This window comes from Strigops habroptila, chromosome Z (assembly GCF_004027225.2).
Source record: "Strigops habroptila isolate Jane chromosome Z, bStrHab1.2.pri, whole genome shotgun sequence".
NCBI classification, from domain to species: domain Eukaryota; kingdom Metazoa; phylum Chordata; class Aves; order Psittaciformes; family Psittacidae; genus Strigops; species Strigops habroptila.
The window spans coordinates 20364957-20384078 of NC_044302.2; the positions used below are offsets into that span (position 1 = coordinate 20364957).

At 44.4% G+C, this 19122-nt stretch overlaps 1 protein-coding gene across 8 annotated transcripts in view; it reads left to right on the forward strand.

Annotated features, from left to right (window-relative positions):
• NUP93 (nucleoporin 93) overlaps positions 1 to 12280 on the forward strand; it is an 82484-nt gene extending 70204 nt beyond the window's left edge. For 6 of the 8 annotated variants that reach the window (XM_030512786.1, XM_030512787.1, XM_030512789.1 and 3 more), the window contains 11 exons: positions 192 to 383; positions 626 to 752; positions 861 to 933; positions 1261 to 1305; positions 2945 to 3061; positions 3853 to 3971; positions 5839 to 5956; positions 6326 to 6409; positions 7016 to 7144; positions 10116 to 10187; positions 12043 to 12280. In XM_030512786.1, the coding sequence (XP_030368646.1) occupies positions 192 to 383; positions 626 to 752; positions 861 to 933; positions 1261 to 1305; positions 2945 to 3061; positions 3853 to 3971; positions 5839 to 5956; positions 6326 to 6409; positions 7016 to 7144; positions 10116 to 10187; positions 12043 to 12153 (1187 nt within the window). In that variant the 3' untranslated portion in view covers positions 12154 to 12280. The remainder of the gene's footprint in view (positions 1 to 191; positions 384 to 625; positions 753 to 860; positions 934 to 1260; positions 1306 to 2944; positions 3062 to 3852; positions 3972 to 5838; positions 5957 to 6325; positions 6410 to 7015; positions 7145 to 10115; positions 10188 to 12042) is intronic. The other 2 variants (XM_030512788.1, XM_030512793.1) reach the window with 1 other exon arrangement.
• Positions 12281 to 19122: the final 6842 nt, after the last annotated feature.

The window sequence follows — 19122 nt, forward strand, 5'->3', positions numbered from 1 at the left end:
TCAGTGGAACAGCTATAGATAAGGCACTAGTGTGTGATTAGGTATTCACTTTTGTCCAGGGTGTTCATTTCAGTTGGCACTAAATAAACAATAATGATGTACTGTGACAGGAAGCGTCCTCTGTCAGCGATCTCTGGTTGTCAAATCATTTTCACTTACGCTCTGTGTGTGTGTTGTGGTTTTTCTTTCAGGTGAATCGCATTTTGCAGTGAACCAGCAGCCTTTCCTCTACTTCCAAGTATTGTTCTTGACAGCACAGTTTGAAGCTGCAATTGCTTTTCTCTTCCGGATGGAGCGCTTGCGTTGTCATGCTGTTCATGTTGCTTTGGTCCTGTTTGAGTTAAAATTGCTCCTGAAATCTTCTGGGCAGAGTGCACAGCTATGTAAGTCCTGCACATTGACTTGGCAATAAAGGAGTATTTTCTGAGCCCTTAGAGTACCCTGTAGACACTGCAGGTCTATATAATTGATCAAACAAGCAGTGTTTATCAGCACAATCTCCTAAAAGTTAATTGTTTTAGTTACATTAGAGCTCTGGATCATGGCTCTGGCTAGTTTGAGGTGAAGATCAGAGAAACACTTCCTGGCATTAGATTCTTCGATGGTGTTGTTTCTGACATTGCAGTAAGCCACGAAGCTGGTGACCCTCCTGGTGTCAGGCGTCTGAATTTTGTGCGGCTTTTGATGCTTTACACCCGTAAGTTTGAATCAACGGATCCAAGGGAAGCTCTGCAGTATTTCTACTTTCTCAGGTAGGGGCTAATCCATGTCTCTAGATTTTCTCCTAGCTATTAAGAATAAGCAGTATCTAAGAAGTCCTCTGAAACAGGAGTACCTTCCTCCTTCCTTTTCTTTTGTAGGAATGAGAAGGACAGCCAAGGAGAGAACATGTTCTTACGTTGTGTTAGTGAAATAGTAATTGAAAGCAGAGAGGTATGTTTGGCCATGTTTTGCCTTCCTCATTTAAACTGGTATTCATTTCTTCATTGACATTTTTATCAGGCAGGATAGTCTGAAACAGTTGTTACTCTTTCTGCCTGATGTAGATGTAGATGATGGGAGATCTCATAATTACCATGTTTAAGATATTTAATAACTTACTTTTTCCTGTTGTTAATATACAAATAATGTTGACATCCATCGCTGGTTTTTTTATTCATCCATGACTGCATCTTTGTACTTAGAAATATGTTGTGAAATATGTGCAATTCATCCCTCTGGTTTTGTTTCCTTTTTTTCTTCACATCTGTGTGGATATAGTTTGATATGATTCTTGGAAAGCTGGAAAACGATGGGAGTAGGAAGGTGAGTTGACAAATTTATGTTTTACATATAAAGTAGAAACTGTGTGATTTCCAAGCTAGTCATGAGACTATCTTGTTTTTCTTTATTTTTCACTAGCCAAATTATTACTGTGTTTGAATACATACAAGTTCTCCGAGTATGAGATCCTTTTACAGAATAATACAGATCTACAGAATAATACAGAATTTCAGGTCAGGAACTGCAGGGCAAAGAGCGTCCCTGCAGACAGCCAGTGTAACTAAAGAAACAAGTGGCATCAGGTAGCTTCAGCGAGGTCTGAATTTCATTTTTATAGTGAGAAATGGAATTTAGTACACCTTAGTAAAAAGCAATTAGCAAAAATGAATTGCTTGTAAGTGGGTGGGAGATTATTCTGTTAACTGAAGTGTGCGTGTGAAAACTGTCTTTATGACATTATCCTCATTCACCTCAAAAGAGAAGTGTATTGCAGCCCATTGCAAATTCTTGTAGGGAAGGGAATAAGGGCTAAAAGACCCCAGACATAGCCACAACTGATCTGTCCTCTCCATATAGATGAGAGCAAGTATTGGATCAAAGAGCAGCTGGTTTTAGTTGTGATGGATTTTATGTCTGCTTTAAAAGCAGTAATCTAAAAGTAAAATGTAAGCTTACATGCTCAGAAGAAAAGGAAACTTTAAGGTTTCATGTGAAAAGAAGAGAGCGCATGTGCATGATTACAGTTTTAGATAATCAGTGAAGGTTTGTGGTTTGCTGTGGCAACTTTGGAATCTTTCTGTGTAAGGCAGACTCCAGAATTGTTTAAATCTTAATTGAAAGATTAGGGCTTTTGCTGCGAACATTGTGACTGTCAGAAAAAAAAAAACCAAACAAGGGAGACACACACACAAGTTAGTTTTGGCAGGACTTTCTTTTAGATGTTTTTATTCTGTCAGTTTAAATGCAGTGAGATAGCGCACATGAGAGCAAGGTAACTCAATCAGCTTTACAAATATTTTTTCATTTTACGGTTCTTTGTAAGATAGTTTTTAGATTATACCATTAGTGCTGAATCCTGTTTTCTTGACTTTACTCAGTTCTCTTTAAATGTAACTGTATTTTTGTGTTCTTATAGTGTGAAAATAGCAATCTTAGTTAATTAAAATAAATTCTTCTAGATGATATAGTCTTATTTTTACATCCTCAGCTACAGTAAAATCCTTTCCAGATATCATTAACTCTTTCTTTTATTCTACTTGTGTTTATTGTTTCTTTTGAAATTCTTGTCACCCTTTCATTTATGCATGTAAGATTTCACAACCTGTCTTGCCAATATACACAAACAGCATCCCTGGAGACCCTGGCACATTATATTCTGAAGTCTTTTGTGTAGTGTGTCATCAGCAATTAAAGTAATTTAGAATTTGACCTGTTATTGGGGTCATATTGAATGAATGAGAATCTGCAGATGTCTCAGTGCTGACTCTGTTTTGGAGAAAGTCTCTCTCACAAGAGCTCTTCCTATTTTTAATGTGTCCCTTTTACATGTTCCCATGGAAATGTACAGGCCATTCTAAACATAATCCAACATGTAAAATATTCATTGGCTTGACAGAATATTTAGGAGGTTTAGACATCCTAATTTCTCTTCTTTCCTTTGGTTTTTGTCTCACCTCCTTAGCCTGGAGTGATAGACAAGTTTACAAGTGACACAAAACCCATTATCAACAAAGTTGCTTCTGCAGCAGAAAATAAAGGATTGTTTGAAGAAGCTGCAAAACTGTACGACCTTGCAAAGGTAAATATCTTCCGTGTGCCACCTTAAATGTCTACCTGGTTCACCATTTTTTTTTCCAAACATTCTCTCTGTGATTAGGAGGCGAAATTTAATCTCTGAGATTGAATTGCCTTTACCCCATCCCTGGCAGTGTTCAAGGCCAGGTTGGAAGGGGCTTGGAGCAACCTGCGCTAGTGAAGGTATCCCTGCCCATGGCAGGGGGTTGGAACTGGGTGAGCTTTGAGGTCCCTTCCAGCGCAAACGATCCTAGGATTCTGTAATTCAAGCAGATTATTCCTGCTGCTGTTAAAGCAGAGCCATTGGCTAAATGGAGTGTGGTTTTCAAGAGTAAACCCAGATGGTTTGCACTCCAACCCGTTCTTATTTAAGACATCCTGATTCTTGATCAATGTGGCCTTTTGAAGAGATTGCCCCATGCATGATTTTATCCTGGCTAGTGAAGTTATTTATCTGGAGTGTGCTCTTCCAATTTCATAGATGTTGAATTGAAGTCTAAAATAGTTGGGCTTTATAGTGAGTACTCTTGTTTCCTTTTGAAATATATTTGAAATTAAAATGGATAGAACCATAGCCACTGTTTTAGAGGAAAATTAGGGGAAAATACTTTTCCATATGGGCCAGCACGATTATGTTACTCATAGCTAATGCGATCTTGACCCTTTATGGGAGGGAGGCATCTCTGAGCTTGCACTAGGCACTGCTGCATGAGACCTTTCTGCTTCTTCAATGAGATTAAAACACTTAAGTCCCATCATGCTCCTTGTATCTGTGTGTAACTTTGATACCAACAGAATCCTGACAAAGTTCTAGAACTGATGAACAAGCTCCTCAGTCCTGTCATTCCCCAGATCAGCACCCCCCAGTCAAACAAGGAGCGGTTGAAGAACATGGCCCATTCCATTGCTGAGAGGTAAGAGAAGGTGGTGGTATTACTTCCTGACTTTTTCTGCTGCCAGGACTGTGACATCCCCGGCTATGTATTTGGGAAGACAGAGAAGAGGTCAGAATTTATCCTGTCCTGCTCATTACAGCTTGAGGTGTTGAAACCAGAAACATAATCTTCAGGGGAAGGGCACGTAAATGTGGCAAGAAGCTTTATCTGTAGGTGAATCAGGAAAAGGGAATTGCAGGATTGCCAGCTGTAAATAGAGTCTATTAAGGATCAGTAAATACAGTGAATTGTATGGTTTAGGTGATTTTTAAAGTAAAATATCATAACAGTTGCAGAATCATGGCATATAATGCACTTGTTTGAAATAGTAGTAAGAAAGAGCTATAATGTTCTGCATTGTAACAGCAGTGTTGAGTTCAGTAGCTGAACTTTATTCCAGTGCTGTTTAATGAAAGATAAAAAGGGAACATTTAAGCTGAGGTGGGTGTATGGCTAATGTAACAGTGGACCTCATTTCCACAGCCTGTTACTTCAGGAAAGTGCCATGTGGTGTTTAGAAAGAGAGAGAAGTGACCAGAAGGAATGTCTCCTGGAGTGTTCCTGTGCTAATTAGGATACATGTTTGAGAGACGTCAGTGCTGAAGATTTATTAGCAGCTAGAAGCTAACAATAACCTGCTTCTGAAAGGATGTAATTGCAAAATAGCTTTGGGATTTTTAAAATCGTTGTCTTTTGGTGCAGTGATTGCCATGGACAATTCCTATATTTTACTAGGGTAAAATGTGGATACCTGTGAGAAATGTTTTGCAGCTTCTCCTCAACCATTGTGGTGTGAGAGAATAAAATAAACCAAGCAGGCTTGCTGGCCCTTGGAAATTAGGAAGGCAAATACAGAAATGTATTGATTTCAGTCAAAGACCTTTGCCTTTCTTCTTTTGACAAGTGGCATTTGCCAGTCACTCCTTCAGTCAGCCCTTGGTTCATTTAGTCAGGCTGCTGACTGAGTGGTGCCGTATTGACTTAGTGAGAGCCTCATTTGGTAGCAGACATTAATGAGAATTAAACCTATGGCTTGAGGTTAAGCTTCAGCAAAGGCCGTAATGGGCTTTGTTTTGCTACTTGTTTTGATCTGGATGAGAGAGCTAAATATGACTGTGCAATAATGCCACTTTACAGCTGCAAACCTTCATGATTGCAAAGTCGAAATGGTTCCAATTAGCTCGTCTTCTTGCCAATTAAATGCAGTACAGGGCTCCTGTTGTACCATGTACTGGCAGACAGCAATGTAGCAGTGCAGCTTTCCTTCTGTGATGATTTTGGAACAGGGGAGACACCCAATAGAAAAGACCAAGAGGCCTCTTCTGTGTACTTGACCATTCTTGCTATTTTCTTTGGAAAGGAGCCTCTTGCTGACATTGTGCTGTCAGGAGTGAGAGCAGACAGTCCTCCATTTCATCCCCCAGCAGGTGCAGCTTGAGAGAGCATGCAGAGGTGTCTAATCTAGTTTTAAGTCTTAACTTCCTGCCTGAAGCAGGTGGTTCTACTGGAGAATTGTCTACTATAAACCAGAATGGTAAATATGCTTATACCGTGCTTACCTTGCAGGTCTCTGGTTCCTGTCACTGTTTTGCCCATGAATATGGGAAGTGTAAACATTTAAAAGGAAACAAAAGCCTGATTAGATGGAAAACTAAAGTGAATAAAAGTATTTTTAAAAAGTCACAGCCTGTGAGAATTCTGCCTCCTGGTTAAGGAACATTAAGGCTGTCCTTTGTTAGATGCCTTCTGCCCTTGTGCTGTATGTCTCTGCTTCCAAGAGTTGCACAAGCACATTCATAAATTGTTGCCATTTTGAGCAATAAAATTGTAAACCAATTTCTTTCAGGTACAAAGCTCAGGGGATAAGTGCAAAGAAGTCCATTGACTCCACGTTCTACCTTCTGCTAGACTTAATCACGTTTTTTGATGAATATCATGCTGGTCACGTTGACAGGGCCTTTGATGTAAGTTTCAAGAGTTCTGTTTGAAGTGCAGCCTTCCTAATGCCTTTGAAAGCCCAGAATGTCTCAAATAACATCATTTAAAAGAAAAAACTGTATTTAATGAGTTAGAAGGTGCTGCAGTGCTATAGGAATTTAAAAAATATGTTTCTCTCCTGTTGCTTGATGATCAGGAAGATCTTTCTGGAGCTGTTTTGTAGATATTGAACAAAATATTCCTGCTGCTCAACAAAGTGAGGAGATAATAAATAAGAATTATTTCTCTTGAATAGAATCAGGAACATTTCATTAACACTTCAAAACCATCCCTTATTAATGTATGGTACATAGAACATTGATTATCTTCCCTGATTCCTGCTTTTCTTTTTGAAGATTATTGAACGCCTAAAGCTTGTACCTCTTAGCCAGGATTGTGTAGAGGAGAGAGTTGCTGCCTTCCGGAATTTCAGTGATGAAGTAAGTAATGTCTCTTGGTTTTAGCTTCCAAAAGCCTTTTACTTTGTTAAAAGGATCTTAAAACCTTGTCAACCTTGTCATCTCATCATTCTTATGCTTTAGCAAGGACATAGGATGGGATTATTTTGCATTCATACAAGTTGGCTTTCAACTTTTTGTCCTTAGTGCTGCTCTTTGGAGCGCTAGAATTCCCAACCCAGAACTCCTGTCTCCATTTGGCAGAACGCATCCACAAATCTGAATCTCTCTAAACTTGCTGAGTTTGATTCAAGAATTTGGCATATTGAAAACTTTCAACTGTGCTGCTGACTTAGTTTTCTGTGCTCTTAATGGTCGCCACGCATTTGTAGGGTCCGTTTCCTTCCCTCCAAATTTGAGAAAATCATGTATCTGGGTGTTAGCAGATGTCTCAAAACTCTGGGTAACTTCTTTTACAAGGTGGTGCAATCACAGCAGGGGTAATTATTAAATGTATGGATGTTCTATGAGTAAATATCAACCGTGGTTGCCAGTGCTTGGTTTTCTGATGTTGTGTAGCAGAGGTAATGATTCTGTCAACCTGCTCTTCATTGCAATATGTCTTTATTTTTCTGCTTCCTTGTGTAGATCAGGCACAATTTATCTGAGGTCCTGCTTGCAACCATGAATATTTTATTCACCCAGTATAAGAGGATGAAAGGCACAAGCCCAGCCACTCCTACGAGACCCCAGCGGGTAATGGAAGACAGAGATTCGGTAAGATTGTAATCCTCATTGTCTGACAAGTTTTCCTACTTTCTTTTCCCCCTGATTTCAAGGGATTTGGCTTCAAATAACTGTGGATCTCTAATGGTCTTGAATTTTGACTTGCTCAGTTACTTAGTCTTTGACTACTCAGCTTGCTTGGTTACTTACAAAAGAGTAGTCTCAAGACTAACTTTGTGTGAGGAAAGAGTATTGCTCTAAATGGCAGTGAGCTAATTAAGATATATTACACTATATATCCATCTGCTAGCAAGAAAAAACAAGTGTTCAGTTTGCTTCTTGGTGGGATCTTAAATGGTTAACTGATGTGAACAGTGCAGTGTCTCTAGGATGGTCAGTGTTGCTGCCTTGACAACGGAGCTGCTGTTCTTCCAGAACATGATTTCCACTCCTTTCACTTGAGTTAGTCCCTCATTTGTGCATAACTGATTTGTGATGGAAAGGCTTCTTTGACTCCTCCCTTGGCTTGCTTCTGTAGTGAAGTGGGCTGATATTTTCAGAGTGTCCTCGGGCAATACACCCAGATGCTCAAGTACAGTCGCTTGGGGAATGGCTGTAGCAGTTTGCCTGTGGTGTTCTGCTGCCTCTCCAGCTTCCAACTATAATGGTGTGTGGTCCAGCTGCCTGGTTTAAATGACTGACAATGGTGAGTTTGATGATGCTAGTGCTAGAGTCAATGCTGAAGCATCTCCCCCACCCACTGATAGGAGCCTGTGCCTTCAGCAAGGCTTAAAATAGGCATCACTTAAAGGGTACAGTCAGATTTGCAGGCACTGACCTGTCAACGTGCTGTGTTGAGCAGAAGGATTCTCAGCTTTGCTGTCCTTCAGATTTGGACTTGTAGGTCTTGTTCAGTTGAAGCTGCCACAGGCACTTGAACACCAATGCCAAACCACTCATCCCATCATAGAAATCAGGAAACAAATATCAACTCCTTTTGAGAATGAAAACAGCTTGGGCCACAGCCAGCTTTATTCCAGGCTTTGGTCATCCACAAAAGTGCCTTTGATCTGTAAATTGCAATATTGGTAAAAGTCTTAGCGGCATCTGTAAATTACATCAGAAAATTAAGGCTCGAGTAATGATGCAGCTTTTGTCTTTGGGGTACAGTCTGTGTGAGAACTACAGGATTCTGCCTGGCAACTGTGCTGATACTCTAGATCAGCAACACTGGAGAGGGATGCATGCTGCTTGGGCTTCTCCCACCTGAAATTGTGTGAAGAAGTCCCAGGCTAAGGTAGCCTGTTACCTGCTCTGTGTGTTCACAAGGTTGGTGCTGAGCAAACAGCTCCCTGCTTTCAGAGTGAGCTGTTTATTTTGGTTTGGTGATTTCAGTCTTGTGCCTTACATAGAAGCATTTACCATCTCCATGGGGGTGGAATGCTGTCAGGTGTCATCCTGGTAGGAATTCCAGGACCAAGAATTGTTGGGCTGATTGGCAATGGAATCAGCAGTGTCGCTGGCAGGAGTTTGTGTAGAAGGAAGCCACCATGACATCATATATACCAACAGTGTGCCTGTCACCAGCATGCTCAGCGTGAGTGTGCTTCATAAACATGCTCTGCACTCTCATGCTGTACATTTGTGGAGCCCAGCTGATGATGTACCTTGATAAAAACCCTTGAAAGTTTTCTTTTTTCAGGGTTCATGTTTTATTAATCAAGATTCTAACCTTGTGGTGGGATCTCATGGCAGATGGGTATCAGCGGTGCTGGAGGCACAGCGTTTCTGAGTCAGAGATCTCTGGCTGCTTCACACAGTAAAAGCTGTGCTTAACCATCAGAGGGGACAAGCACCTGCTATCTGCAGCCAGGGAGGTGATAACAGAGTAGTGATGTGGCTGTAATGTCAGAAGGGAGCATAAATCTGCTAATGCAGGGTTAGCTGGAAAGAAAAAATCTACAGCCTAAGCTCCCTGCTGCCTAAAGATTTGCATATGCAGAACAATACCAGGCATGGACACATGGAAGGTAGGGTAAGAATAGCTTTAGCATGTGTTCCACTTTTATCTTACCCTGAAGAATTTCCCCCAGGACTGCAGGAGTAGGGAATCCAGATCACTTCAGTGTCCCTGTCTGAGGAGCAACTCAGGGGATTTTAGTGGTGGGACAAAATGAGGACATTTGAGTGTGAGAGAGGTGTGTGTTCAACAAAATCTCCCCAGTCACCTCAACAGAGGCTTCTGCAGGCTGTGCTTAGGAAGAATGTTTCTTTGGAACTTCCTTGGGACAAAGGCAGCTTTTCCTTTTTTCCACAGGGAAGCACATTTTAGGGGAAATCTGGTTCTGCCAGTTGTTTAACAATCTCAGCACATTGCCCAGAAGGCAGTACAAGCAGAAAATTACTTTTTTCTTGAATAAGTCTTTGAAATCCGTGGGTTTTCTCTAGATCCGTAGAAGCAGACAGATTCAAATCCCTTTGTTAATCAGAAGAATTTGAAAATAATGAGGTAGTAGCTCTTTGTAAGTCTGAGGTTTATTCCATGTAGCAGGGAACAGAGTCCTCCAGAGTAGGAACACACGGTCCTTGAGTTTGCCTGTAGTGTGGACAAAATCAAGACCACTCGAAGTGGGGATCCTGCTCTGATAGGCAGGGACTAGAGGAGCTTCAGCAGGAGCAGTGTGGATCCAACACTAAGGGCAGGATGGAGAGGAATAGTACTGCTGGAGCCCCCTGAACCAGTACTGCTCTCTGCTAGACAGCTCCTGTCCCACTTCAGAGATGAAATAGGATTTATTTAGAAATGGTCAGGTTTGGCATCAGAGCTGGTGTTTGATGCATTTTGTTTATTTCAGAATGAAGTTGCCTAAGCTATACATTGAGTCTTTTTTTTTTTTTTTTTTTAATTTTTAATGTATATACATTAATAAGTTTTGGGAATGAGGGAGCAAAGTCCTGTCCCACTTGGCCTGATCCATTTTGTCATATTTTATATGTCATATCTCATTTGTCCATATTTCAGGCAGAGATAGCAGCGAGCCCAGACTGCAGTGCTGGAAACCATGGCTGCAGCGACAGCCCTGACCCAGATGCCGTGAGTGCCTGACAGCAATGTCATCTGCTCCCCGCCCCGATCCGGGGTGGCAAACTCTCTGGAGCAGCCTAAGGGCATTATCTGAGAGGCAAAATTAGGTCATGAAAGGAATGGAATTATTCTTCTTATTTGTGGTTTTATTTTAAATCACAAGTGACTGCAACATTCACGAAGTAATTACAGCCAATAGAACATCTAGACCTCCAGGCCGCTCTTAACCTCAGCAAACCTCTGTTTGTTCTTCCTCAAGTATTGTTTTGATTTTTAAAAATAGACCAGCTTTAGTGTCATTGCTGCCACAAAGGTAAAGGGAATAGTAACTCAGGCTGCTCCTAAGCCTGCCTTAGTCACAGTGAGAGGTTTTGCCTCTTAATATTTAATTCCAAAGAATTGGACACTTTGACATTCCTTTTTATTTTCCCATCTACGACCTGTTTGACCTTGTTAACTAGGTGGTAATTTGCAGCTGGGGAAACTCTCCTGGGAGCTTTGGGCAACTGGGTCAGTCCCAAGTTTGCTACTTACTCCAGAGGCACTGCTGAAGTGATGTGCTGCCTCCTGGCGTTCCTCAGCTGCAGCGCTTAAGGAAGGGAGGAGTGACTTCCACTGCATTGCTCCTCTGCAGCTCCAGGTATCCATCCCTCTATCCACCTATCCTCAGCCAGACAGGAATACAGTGCAAGATGGGAACTCTGCTCTGTATCTCAGCCAGGCCAGTGGGCTTTGTAGACAGTCTCAGCTTTCCTTCAGACAGATAATGGAAATGGAATGTTAAATGGCTGTGAGCTCAGTGCTAAAGAAAACTTAATTTCCTGCCCCGTGTGTAAAGTTGAAGGTCTTTTGCCCAGCTGAAGCAGTAGCATTTAGACAGTGCTTGAAATAAGCAGACGAGCATTTCCACTGTCAGCTTCCAAAGCTCCTCTGCTGCTATTGAATAACCGACTGGTTTAACATTACCCTGGAAAAGGAGTAGAATTGTCCAGAGGGGCCTCGGAAATGTTGTTTATAACTGTGCCCAACCGTGTAATGGGCTTTGGTCACTTCTCAGTTTGTAAGCTCCTGCTGTCAGATTTACCATCCGCACGCCTGCAGCACCCAAAGCTGCTCTAGCTTTCCCTGCAGTTGGTAGATTAAAGGAAGATTTGACCAGCAGGATCTTCTAGTGCAGTAATTTCGAGATGCTTAATATTTAAGAAGAAAACACTGTGAGCAATCAAAACAGTTTGCACAGTTTTCCATAGGGATGCAGGCTTTTTATGTTCTCCTGACCTCTACCAGTTACAGGAATGATTTTCCTTTTAATTTACTAATGTTTTAACAAACTAAACAAATTATCCCTGAATTCCTTCAGCTGTTATGTAGCCTTCTCAAGAAGGGGTTTGGGTACTTTAGGCAAAGGTCTCTGAGTGTTCTTGATACATCTGCTTTCAACACGTTATGGATGAAGAGCCTTTAAAGATGTTGTTATGTTGTAGGGGGTGCTGGAGGCCTCTGGGCATGTGTGGCACCACAGGTTTGTTTCTAGTATCTGCTCTGAGAGTGTTAATGCTGCCGTTCAGCAGGGTCAGCTTTAGACTTTGCAAGGTGGGAAGGAGTCCTGTTGCCCTGGGAAAGCCCACTTCATACAAAAATGACAAGATTGCTGCAGTACAGCAACAGCCCACATTGTTGAAAATGTTTTTTCGTGGGTAATTTTAAATCCAAAGATGTAGGTACGTTATCCAGAGAGCAGCTCTGAGAAATAAAGATTACATTTGCTTGTTTGAAAAGGCAAGTGTTTAACTTGTGTCTACCTCTGCTTTCCTGTGGGTTTTCTGATGCTAAAGTAACAGTACTCTATTTTTCTGGGTTTTAGCACCTTCGATCTCAAGCCCGTGCACTGATCACGTTTGCTGGAATGATCCCTTACAGGACGTCGGGAGACACAAACGCGAGACTGGTGCAAATGGAGGTCCTTATGAATTAGCAGAGAAGCTTTTGATCAGGGTTGCAGCAGCCTGTGCCTGTCTTTAGTAGTGGTGGGACCAGTATCATTTTGTATTCTGTATTTTTGTTGCTGGAAATAAATTTCTTTGATTTCTCTTTGGTTTTGACATTTTCATTTTCACTGATTGCTTTTTTTTTTTTTTGTGGTTTTATGTTTTACTCATTTTATTTTGAATTGGTTTCTATTTAGAAAATTATTCTTGCTTATTGATGGACTAAGAAGTCTTAGATGCGCAGCAGGGAGGGGGAAGCAATTTTGTAGCAGGAAAGGAATTAGAGAAGAAAACTTTGATTTAATGCTCACTGAACATACGCCTTGGAAATTAGGGGTTTTCTTGTTCTTTTAATGCATGTTAGATGTTGAAATCCTGTTTCTGATACACCACATGCTGTCAGTCCATAACGTTGTCTTGTGTGGTGTATGTGTTCATGTGGTGCAGATGAGCTCTGTGTGCTGCAGAGATCCTTTAAGCTTAACAGAGTTTAAATTCTTGGTTCGGTGTCTTGGATGTGCCCAGCTCTGTATCCTGGAGCTCAGCTGAAGCTTTTCATAGAGTCATAGAATCAGCTAGGTTGGAAAAGACCTTTAAGATCAAGTCCAACCGTTAAAGTTGGGCCTTAAACCATGGAGTCCTCCATTTTAGAGGAGCAGCTGGGATTAGAAACAGGTTTATTGGGTAGGAAAGATTTTTGTGATTGAGACTTGAGTTTTTAACCAGTTGCATTCAAAATGATCCTGTGTGGAGCTCACCAGAAGGAAGGAAGAAGTTCAAGTGTGGATGCAGTGGGCATGGGTGGATATTACTGTTGGTTTAGTGGGAAACCCAAGTCATGCTGAAGTGAGGGACATTAAAAAAAGTTTAGCTTTAAATGTTTTGAGCTACCATAAATCCGTGTGATAGCCCAGAGAGCATATTGTGGTGTAAGCTTTGCTCTTAATATATATGCCTATCTTTGAAATGAAATGGAGGAATGTTGGTCGTTTCTCCCACTGCTCCCTGCGGATGCGCCCTTTGTGCTGCTGCTGTCTTGCCCGTGTGCCCTTTGCCTTCCTGGGATGTGAGAACATGTGTGGTTCTGGGTACAGAACAGACAACAAAACACAGGCTGATTTCAGCCTGTGCATGTTAATAGCTATTGTGGGAGAGAATTCATCACTATTTTGCTGTGTCTGTCTAAGTGCATAGACGGATATTTGAGTGACTTGATGACTATTTCCTAATTACTTTTTCCTACCAGAAATGCTGTAGCATAGATTTTGTCAACCTTTTTGGACAGGAAGCAAAGGGATGGCTTCCCAAGCCACCCACAGCCGCGTCCCTCAGCATTAGCAAATGCTGCTGGGGCTCCCAGCTGATAGAGCTGGGGGCTGTGTGTGGCATCGAGTCCTCTGCTGGCATGGTCAAGGTTGTTTCCACTGAAGGCTGAAAGAGACCTGGACAGCACCTTGAAAGTAAAGGGCATTTGGTGAGTTACCAAGGAGTTATTTGGGGCGGGGGAATTGAATTGCCGAACAAAATGTCAACAGATAAGTGTGGAAAACCTTTATTAGCTGTTAACATTTCTGGCATATTGCTGAGGGAATGCTGCTTGGTATATCTCCACAGACAAGTCATGCAATCCCCCAGAGAAAAGATTACCAGAAAGTAGGTGGTGGAGCAGGACATCTTTTGTGATGGCTGCAGATGGGTCTGGTTAGGCCAGGGTTGCCCCAGGTATGGGCCTGTGGGATAAACCTTGCTCCTGTGGTGGTTTTCCTTGCTGGCACTCAGCCCCTGTCCCCGAGTTATTCCTGGCGTCAAACCACCTCACGTACAGAGAGGCTGGTGAGGCTGTACCTGGCCTCAGGCAACTGCTGACCTGAGCAGGAGAGGGACAGCGTCTGTGGAGCCTATTCAGGAAGGGTGAAGGCCACTTTCTCCACTATAATTCCTTCTTCCCCCTCCACCCTTCGTGCGGGGACAAAGAGGCCCTTTGGGGCTCAGCTCTTGCCATTGCCATTTGCAGGACCTTGTTCTCCTGTCTTTTGCCCATCCCCTGCTCCATGGAGCTATTGTGCTGCCTCACTAGCATGTTTCTGATGTCAAACCTTGAACCTGGGCACCTTTTCAAAAGAGCACGTTGCCCTTTCTCTGTCTGCCCTTTGAGGGCGGCTGTAGCAGATGATTCCTGGTGCTTCTCAGCCTTCATGGGTGTTGGTAAAAGAGAAAATTGGTGGCTGCATGCCGCTTGCTCCCTTTGTGCTCAGTGGTTGTAACTCCAGCCTCTGCTCCCTTCTAAACTAAGCAGAAACTGCATCATTTCACACTTCCAAAAACCAAGATGGTCATCCTGTGATGGGTGGATAGAGAAAATAAACCCCAGGGAGTCAAAGCCTGAGACTAACCCTGGAAAGGTAAGACCTAGCCCTGTTTCAGATAAGATGTGAGAGGTTGTGGGTATACCAGAAGCTGCCACAGACAGCTGGAGTTAAATAATTTCTTGTTGATTGCCCTGTGATTTCTTCTTGGATCCCTGCAGGTGGTAAACATTCCAGCCCATCGTCTTTCCACATTCCTCAGAGCAGCAGGCTCCAGCTCCGTGCCTAGGCCTGGCTTCGGCAAACCTGGCTGTCCTCTGCACAACTGTAAGGGCTTTGCCACATTGAGGTAGATGCTGACACACACGTTGGTGCTTTGCTGAATAAGGCACCGTCCTAGTTTTCCAGATGTCAGTTTTCTCTCCACCCCACACTTAATCTGCTGGAGAGAACAACCTCGTTCTGCTCCCTCAGGATTCTGATGTGCTGCTGGAGTGATGTTTGTGAACCCGTTGGACTGTCGCACTGACTGTGCTAACGTGCAGCCTTAGCCTTGGTTTTCTAAACAGCTCACCTGCTAGAAGGGGTTTTTGGGGTGTCATTAAATTCATCACAAAACCATGATAGTGGCCAGCAACATCTGAGCAGGTTGGTGTTTGTAGTTTGCCAGGCACAGCCTGCGGCAGAGCTGTGGATATTAATCTAAGATGAATTTATTCTTGGTATAATCTGACAAATAAACCATTGGAGCTCTGCCCCTTTATACAAGAAAAAAGTACAGATGAATGCTGAAGGTTAAATTTAGGATAATTCCATCTGCTTTCTCCTACTCCAGGACTAATCCTCAGCAGTAAAGATCCTCCAGGTAGATAAGACACAGGTAGCTTGAGTCAGATGCAGCTCGTGCTTACGTTGCTGTAGAAGATCTGAGGAAAAAGTGAGAAGGTGTTTGCTTTGAGAGCATGGGATGTTCTGTCCTGGTATGGACACAGCAGAGACACACAGAGTCTCCACGTCTGTTTTCCATGGCTTGCATGGCTCATCAGTCATGAAACATTCCCAAGAGCTGCAGCATCACTGTAGCAGCTCCAAAAGCTTTACAGTCTGCATGTCCTTTGAATGAGGTCTGAGTTGGTGTGGTCTGGATTTACCAGGGACTTGCAGGGGAATCTGGAAATACTGACTGTAAACTTCTGCCCTATGTTACCTGTCCAGTCTGGAAGAAAAAACAACATTAAAGCTCTGCCCAGGGGTGAACCATGGGCTACTGGTAAAAACTCAACTGAGCTAAGGGAAGACAACCAGCTCACGTGAGAATTAACAGGTCTTTTGCCAACAAGCAGGAAACTGCTGAAAAATGCCTCGAGGGCCCCTCCTAAACTATGCTGCAGAGCTGGTGTCAGTGAGTCCTGTCTTCTCAGCTTGGTTTCTTTGATGTTTTTTAGGGGGTTTTTTATCCCCACAGCATTAATTCTAACAATTTTCACCATCGTGCCCGCACTGCTACCCCGAGGTACACGTGGCTCTGCTGGCTGCACCGTCAGGTTACTGCCTACACCCTGTGTGAGATGTCCCTGCTCCTCGGCCTTGCCTTGGATTTCCCTGCTGGCAGCAGATTCTGCGTCTCAATCAATCCTGATTGTTTTGTTGTGTTTTCCAGACCCTCTGGCTGGAGCAGACCTGCTGTATGAGGGGTCTCCTCTCTTTTCCCCCATGGTCTCTCACCATCTGCATTTGTCTTAAGATAGCACTTGGACCTTGTTCCTTGCACGAACTGAAGGAATTGTGTTCAGAAAAAATTGATTTAATGAATTTTTTTGTTCTTGTTACCCTCTCAATACTCGTCTCCCCAGCCTCAATGAACTCCAGCCTTCCAAGGATGCAAGCTGTTTTCCTTCCAGCCTGGAGGGAAGAAAGGCATATTGATAATTCCAGTTCTGTGTCCCTGGGGTGGAACAGTGCTCAAATACTGCTGCTGTTCATGGCCCTGTACCAGCATTTTTGTCCCATTTCTGTCTGTGTCTGAAGCTGTAAGGGTGGAAGTGGTGCCTGGAAGAGGATGGGAGGTGATCCCGTTGTCCCCATCAAGTGAGATGGCCAGCAGTTGCCTGAATAACCATCTATTTTCTCTTCCCAGGCTTCCTTCCCTGCAGTGCCAAGAAATGGAGCTGCTCTGTGCAGTGGGTTTGCAGTGCCAAGCCCCTGCATCGTTTGCATGATCTGTGACACCCAGAGTGGTAGGTTTCCCTCCATGGAAACAGGACAATTAAAGCTTCATTAAAGGCCTCTTGGAACATAGCACTTTGGCAGACATTGAAAGAAGCCACATGTAAAGCATTGCACCGTGCTCTGCCTAACTCAGTGTGGGTTTATTTGATCTATTTAATAGCCATAACGAACCGGGCGGTGGGCTGGAAGCGAGGAGAAGCCCTGCAGAAGCAACTTGGCACCTCTTCACTGCATGAGTGGACGGGCTGGCGGGATGTGCCACGGAGCATCCACCTCCTGCTTCCTGCACCGCAGGACCTGGTATTGGTGCTGCAGCTGGTGTTGTGAATCAGGCCGACGACAAGCGCATCCTACTATCCGGCTATTTCACTACACCAGGGTGGCATCATACCACTTGCTTCACTCTTCGCCTGGCATCTGGAGAACTCCTGTCTCTGCTGGAGCATCTTTGACCACGCTGTGTGTAACAGAGACACACACACCCCAAGTTTAAGAGAGTCATTCGAGCTGCTTTGGGCGAGTTAGTGTTTTTGATGGAATACAAGGCTCTAAAATAAAGCCATTTGTGCTGGGCATCAGTCTGCTGCTGCATCTGTTGTTGTGAGAAGAATCATAGAATCGACTGGGTTGGAAAAGACCTTTAAGATCACCCAGTCTGAGCTTTACCCCAGCACTGCCAAGGCCACCACTAAACCATGTTACTAAGGGCCTCATCTACACGGTTTGTGAACACTTCCAGGGATGGTGATACCACCACTGCCCTGGGCAGCCTGTTCCAATGCCTGACTGCCCTTTCAGTGAAGAAATATTTCCCAATACCCATCTAAACCTCCCCTGGCGCAGCTTGAGGCCATTTCCTCTTGTCCTCTTGCTTGTTCCTTGGGAACCACCTCCTGACTCCATCCTCCTGCCAGGTAGTTGTAGAGAGCGATAAGGTCCCCCTGAGCCTTCTCTTCTCCAGACTAAGCCCCCCCTGGTTCCTTCTGCCATTCCTCATCACACTCATGCTCTGGGCCCTCCACCAGCTCCATTGCTCCTGTCAAAAGCAGATGCCCTTCTTCAGGAAGCTGATGTCCACCTCACCCTGCAGGAGGTGTTGCAGATGTTGGAGCAAGGCTTTTTCCTTGTCCCCATCTCGCCCTTCTCCCTGTTCCATGGCTGGAGGTCAGAAGGGCAGCACTGGGATGCTCTGCACTGGGCAGGTGGGACGCTGCAAGGGCTGAGCTGTGCTGCAGGCAGGGCTGCCTGTCCTCAGCTCCCCGGGTAACGGGCCCATGCTGGCCCACGTGGGGCTGGTGCGGTTGTGGACGGTGCCTGCGCACACACAAACAATCCAGCAGGGCTGGAGTGAGTCCTCAGGAAGCAGGTTAGTATTTGTGCATGAGTGCAGAAGACAGCCAGGGGCGGCAGGGTGGGCAGCCTGAATTTTCCATTTGCTTGCAAAGCCACATGGGGCTGAAACTCAAATGGGCTGCCCTCACATTTTATTGCCTGACTTATTTGCTGTCTCTGCTGATGTTATCTGTAAGTTTTAAGGCACATGTGACGCTGGGCTGCAGAGGTATGAGTCTCCCATCCCACCCGTCCCCCACCCGCACCTCCTGGTGGCTGCAGGGTGGACACTGAGTGGCAGCGTCGCCTCAGCTCATGTTTTCTGTGATGTGGGGAAGGGTTTAAGGGATGAAGGGATGGGGTTTGGGGCACTTTTGAACCCTGGGTGCTCAGCAGCTTCTCCTCCCTGGGCTCAGGAGGAGGGGCTGTGGGATGTGTGGGCATCTACTGCACCAGAGAGCTGCCAGCTCCCAGCACTGGAAAGTCACATAGGGGCTCTGTGGCTTTCACTGCTCTATGTCCTCCAGCCCTCCCAGCATCTGAATCCTGGTGGGGGGGCATCCCTCTCAATGTTGCATTCCCTGTTTCCCCCTGGTTCCACTGTGAGATAAAGGCATTGTTTTCCTCCCCACCTCTGGCACAGCTCAGTGCCACAGGGAGCAACTCCAAGGCCAGCCAAGATGATTTACGGGATCTGCTGGGTCTGGGGCAGTATCCTAGGGAAGGGTGAGGGTGCGTGGGATTTACTTACTCCCATTTTCCATAATAAATCCCAGTGGGAACTGAATGTTCTCGGGTCAGGGCCGGAGGCAAACTCCACGCCACATTTCTCTCCTGCTCTGTCCTTGGGACTTAATCTCAAATCTGTTATCGCCGCCCCATCGGACGCCGGGAGGCAGGGATACCTATTACGGTGGGTTTGATATCCCTTCCAGCTAGTTTTTTTCCCTCTGACCAGCTCGGGGTGGTTCAAGCCAATTCCTTTCCCCCATTAGCAGCAGCGGTGGGTGGGTGCTGATTGCCTCGCTCTGGTTTTGCTGGGTATAAAGCCCCAGTGAGCCCCTCTCTGCCCCATCCCTCTCCCGGCAG